At 44.1% G+C, this 5,106-nt stretch overlaps 1 protein-coding gene across 1 annotated transcript; it reads left to right on the forward strand.

The window, feature by feature from the left end:
• The first annotated feature begins 737 nt into the window (after positions 1 to 737).
• Positions 738 to 4,860, forward strand: Pde6h (phosphodiesterase 6H). Its single transcript, XM_051154626.1, has 3 exons — positions 738 to 1,041; positions 2,591 to 2,631; positions 4,595 to 4,860. Exons 1-3 carry the CDS (start codon positions 908 to 910, stop codon positions 4,669 to 4,671), a joined length of 252 nt encoding a protein of 83 aa, XP_051010583.1. The 5' UTR covers positions 738 to 907; the 3' UTR covers positions 4,672 to 4,860.
• The last annotated feature ends 246 nt before the right edge of the window (positions 4,861 to 5,106 follow it).

Raw genomic sequence — 5,106 nt, forward strand, 5'->3', positions numbered from 1 at the left:
TCCCAGCCACACTCTGGAGAGACACAGATCTTGCCTGTTGACAGGGGCAGAAAGGCCCACTTCACAAGAATTTGATTCAGTGATCAGAGGAGCTGGCAATGCTCTCCCTGAAGCCACTGAAGGCATTGTGAGGTGGAGCCAGCTACTGCTTTCTCTGTGGCCTGATGGAAAAGTCTTGAGGTCGGAGCTCATTACTCACAGTCACGGGCATTGCCTGAATCCCTTCACTTATGTATTCACCCGCTCAACAAACACAGTACTTATAGCAAACTCACTTAACTGCCAATACATAGTGAGACTATAGAAATGTCTCTCAGCTAAAAACAGGGACACATGAAGGACAGTTCAGTAGGAAAAAAGACAAAAAAGGATCAACTGCGAGAGCCGCCAAGTTCATTACATGGCATCATAATTAAATACAATTGAATTTTTTTTCGAACATATACCTAGATTTTTTTTTTTTTTGAGACAAGGTCTCATGTATCTGAAGCTGACCTCAGGTTGTAAATATAGCCAATGATGACTCTGAACTTGAGAATCTCCTGTCAGAGAACTTTGATTACAGGTACACACCATCAGGTCAGGTTTTTCAGTGCTGGGAATCGAACCCAGGTGTTCGTGTGTGCGAAGCAGAACACTCTACCATGTAAGCTATGTCTCAATTCTCATATCTATTTTTTTATTAAAAAAAATTTCTTAGTTTACTGAATACCTACATTGATTTATAGTGTGTTTTCTAGAAATAGTTTCTCTGGTTTGCTTGTGCCAACACAACATGTCAAAGCTTCTGTGTCAAAGTGCTCAAGGGTCTAATAGCTGACAGTCTTTTTGATTCCAAGGGTCTTCACTTCCTTCCACACTCCAGAGAGCCTTAAAGCAAAACACCAGCCATCCAAGGTCAGCCAGGATGAGTGACAACACTTCTCTGGGTCCCCCAGCACCAAGCCAGGGCCCTACTACTTCACGCAAAGGACCCCCTAAGTTCAAGCAGAGGCAGACTCGACAGTTCAAGAGCAAGCCCCCTAAGAAAGGAGTGAAAGGGTAAGTGTAACGTGAAAAGGAAGGGGCTGTCATCTATGGATTGTGCTACCACCACAGCCTCAGAGCCTTCCGCCTCCCCCTCCATCTTCCTCTTAAGCCCATCCTTTCCGAGTCCTGTCCTGTATCCCTGGTATCCTTTTCTTCGTAAGCTCCTGGGAGGATTGGAAGTTTTAAAAGGAAATTGGAGCTTTTTGCAATGACCTTTAACTTGAACTTCTAGGTGTTTTCTTATCTAGCCTTGAAAAAAAATTAATTTTAAAATTTTACTTTATTTTAATTATGTGTATGTATGGTATGTCTGTATGGGGCATGTGCACTTGAGTGCAGGTACCAGAAGCAGCCAGAGGAGGGTGCAATGGACCCTCTGGAACAGGAATTACAGGCTATTGTGAGCTGCCCAAAGTGTGTGATGGTAACCGGACTCAGGTCCTCTGAAAAGGGCAGTGAGCTGGCTCAGCAGCCCCACTCTCTGCTCTCTTATGCGGACATACCCTGTGCTTTAACATGGAATTCTGAATAATCAGTCATTTCCAGAAAACACTGGGTTTTGCTGTTGATGATTTTTTTTTAATCTTCATGTCTTGTTTCTTCAGTTCTTCATTTTGTTTTCTGGGGAAAATTTTTCTATTTTCAACACATAATTTCTCTTTTATTGCCACTTAAATTTTATAATCATTTCTGTGTTTATATTATGATACGTTCAGCCATCATAACTTGTGCTGTTTTATATTATATCGGTTTATTTATTTATGTCTTTTCACCAGGGCTGAGGTCACTCAGAGAAAATTTTGTTTTTCCTTAGTTCTTCATTCCTAACATGATGAAGGGAATTCAGTAGATTCATTAACTAATGTAAATGCCTTACATTACTTTTAAAAAGCCTCCATATTTTAAAAAGCGAAGACTGAGGGCTAGCAGGATAGTTCTGTGGGTAAAGGCGCTTGTGCGCTTATTAGGCAATCCAGGTGTATAAAAGTTTAAACCCTAGAGCTCACCCACATAAAGGTGGAAAGACAGATCTGACACCACACACACACACACACACACACACACACACATACACACACACACACACACAGAGAGAGAGAGAGAGAGAGAGAGAGAGAGAGAGAGAGAGAGAGAGAACTGGGGGTAGGTGGATAAGTTTTTCAATAAAACTTGGGGTCACTTGGCAGGGTGCTAGCCTGGCCTCTAGGGAGCCCTCTGCTCAGCTTCCAGCGCTGTGTAAACTGGGTGTCGGAGCACACGCCTATAATCCCAGAGCTATGGAGATGTTGAAGAATCCGAACTCATGTTCAGGGTTATTCTCCTGTCTCCTGCCATGTCTCTGGAGGAAAAGGCATCCAAATTCCCACCCAGGGTGCACTGAACCCCCAGCAGTGTGACAACATGGACTTGGTTCAATGGATAAAGTTTCTCAAATAAAACACTTGGGACTTCTCCTCTGGGTGAGGGAATCTTCCCGGGAGTAGTAGTTTCCAGGTCCCTTACCTCTGGTCTCAGCTAACATCTGTTCTATTCATCTGTTTTTGTTTTGTTTTTTACTTAGGTTTGGAGATGACATACCGGGCATGGAGGGGCTAGGAACAGGTGAGCTACACCCCTTGTAAGTGAGCAAGTTGCCTTTCAGGTTTCCTCTTTGTGGAAACTTTAAGCTTCAAGGGACAACTTAAAGTTACAGCACCAACAACATGTGATTCTTTGGAGACAGAAAGATGGCAACTTAACGTAATGTTTCCCAGATGTAGCTAGATGCCTAAATGCTGAAAGAAATGAGAGTAAGCCTGGCGCTTAGAGATACCTGGTGTTGTATGAAGCAACCTTGAGAGCACTCCTGCAGCTGTAGGCTTGTGACGTGTGAGATGCTTACACCTGATCCATCCCAACTTCAGTTTTCAGAAGAGAACTCTGAGGCAGACTGGGGGCCAGTGTGAAGCCACAGCCCGAGGAACTGCAAGAAAAGACAGGGTCTAGAGAGCCCTTTCTACTCTGCCCAGCAACTGGCTCCTCACCAACTTCCTCTTCTTCACATCCCATCGTGCCAGGAGCAGGGGTGCACACAGCACTGGGAGCAGGGGTACACATAGCACTGGGAGCAGCGGTGCACACAGCACTGGGAGCAGGGGTGCACACAGCACTGGGAGCAGGGGTGCACACAGCACTGGGAACACGGGTGCACATAGCACTGGGAGCAGGGGTGCACACAGCACTGGGAGCAGGGGTGCACATAGCACTGGGAACACGGGTGCACATAGCACTGGGAGCAGGGGTGAACGTAACACCAGGAACAGGGGTGAACAGAGTGCAAGAAACAGAGGTCCACAGAGCACCAGGAACACATCTAGTACCAGAAAAAGAGGTGCACATGGTAGCAGGACAGAGGTGCACACAGAAAAGGGGGCAGACTTAGCACCAGGAATGGGGCGCACACAGCACCAGGAACAGGGATATACACATTAAGTGCATCTGATACATTCTTTTTAGTTGGCTGGGATGTTTTGCTTCAGTAGATAATGATTATAATTGATATAGGTGGCTTAAAAAATTTACAGACTTTTTAAAAAATTCCAGAGGAATTTGGCAGAAGGTCTAGAGAACACAAATAACTATGGCGTCTGCTTTTACACAGTTCCCAGTAATTAGCATAATGTATGAGTCTGGCACATCTGTCAAGTGTGGTGAGCCTCTATTTATCATTCTTTCTGTCTTAACAAAAGTCCAGAGCACATACGGTTGGAGGCTCAGTGGTGCCATAAGTGTCTAAGGGTTTTAGTGAGCCTGTAAGGTTGTGCAACTGTCATTGTGTCATCTAGACTGGTTTCATAGCCCTAAACACTCCCTCACCTCCACTTGGCAACGTCTTCCTTCCCCAGCTGCACACCCCTGGACACCACAAGACTTTTTACTGGGTTTTAGAGTCACATTTTTCTGAAAATTTTATCGAGTTAGAATAATACAATATTTAGCTTTCTTACCCTGGCTGCTTCCATGCAATAATGTTTATTCAAGTGTCTCCTGTCTTGTTAGGGTTCAATAGCACATTTTTTTCATTTCTTTTCATTTTACGTATATGCTCATTTACCTACATTTATGCCTGGTGTCAGTGGAAGCCAAAAGAGGCAATTGGGTGACCTGAAACTGGAATTACAGATGGTTGTGAGCTACCATATGGGTGGGCGCTGGGACCTGAACCTGGGTCCTCTGAAAGAGCAGCTCTTAACCACTATAATATCTCTCCAAACCCAAATAACTCATTTATTTTTATTACTAAATAATAATCCATTTTACGTGTATTCTATTAAAGCACATATTTGTTTCTTTCAAATATTAACATTAATTAATAAAATTGCTCTCTCTCTCTCTCTCTCTCTCTCTCTCTCTCTCTCTCTCTCTCTCTCTCTGTGTGTGTGTGTGTGTGTGTGTGTGTGTGTGTGTGTGTGTGTGTGTGTGTGCAACAGTGGGAGAGGAATGAGGTGAAACTGGTCATCTTCTTGCCAGAGAGGCTCCTCCTCCTGGTGAGAGGTTGCCTGAGGCCTTCTTCTATCTCTTGCAGACATCACGGTGATCTGTCCCTGGGAAGCATTCAGCCACCTGGAACTGCATGAGCTTGCTCAGTTCGGGATCATATGAGGAGTCCAGAGGCTCCCACGCTTTCAACAGGATCTGTTGTTAATGCCACTGCTTTTACCCAATTGGTCTTTCTGAGTCTTGAAATCCAGTATTTAGAATGAATTTCTTTGACATATATGGTCCTTACCCATGAATTATAGTATGTGTTCTTTCCTGCAGGGTGGCTCAACTTCAACGGTGAATAAAAAGGCACCTATATTGGGGATATTTTGAACTCTACACCTTTTCCTATCTGATGCTTTGTAGTCATCCACACGTCTCCATATTCTGTTCAAATCTATGCTGGGCACTCATTATGTTAGTAGTAAAATTATAGAGTGACGTCAGTACATTTGAAAGACTCTGGTAAGAGGAACATTATAGGTCAGCTTGGGCTGCATAGTGAGTTCCAGGCTAGCTAGATGTGAGACTATCCCAGAACAACAAACAAACAAA

Source organism: Acomys russatus, chromosome 13 (assembly GCF_903995435.1).
Source record: "Acomys russatus chromosome 13, mAcoRus1.1, whole genome shotgun sequence".
Classification (NCBI taxonomy): Eukaryota; Metazoa; Chordata; class Mammalia; order Rodentia; family Muridae; genus Acomys; species Acomys russatus.

What these genes read in the sequence shown, in the direction of transcription:
- Pde6h (XM_051154626.1), top strand. Translation starts at nt 908, where the DNA reads ATGAGTGACAACACTTCTCTGGGTCCCCCAGCACCAAGCCAGGGCCCT. An exon ending in CCTAAGAAAGGAGTGAAAGG is followed by an intron (nt 1,042 to 2,590) that starts GTAAGTGTAACG and finishes TTTTTTACTTAG; the next exon opens with GTTTGGAGATGACATACCGG. An exon ending in CATGGAGGGGCTAGGAACAG is followed by an intron (nt 2,632 to 4,594) that starts GTGAGCTACACC and finishes TATCTCTTGCAG; the next exon opens with ACATCACGGTGATCTGTCCC.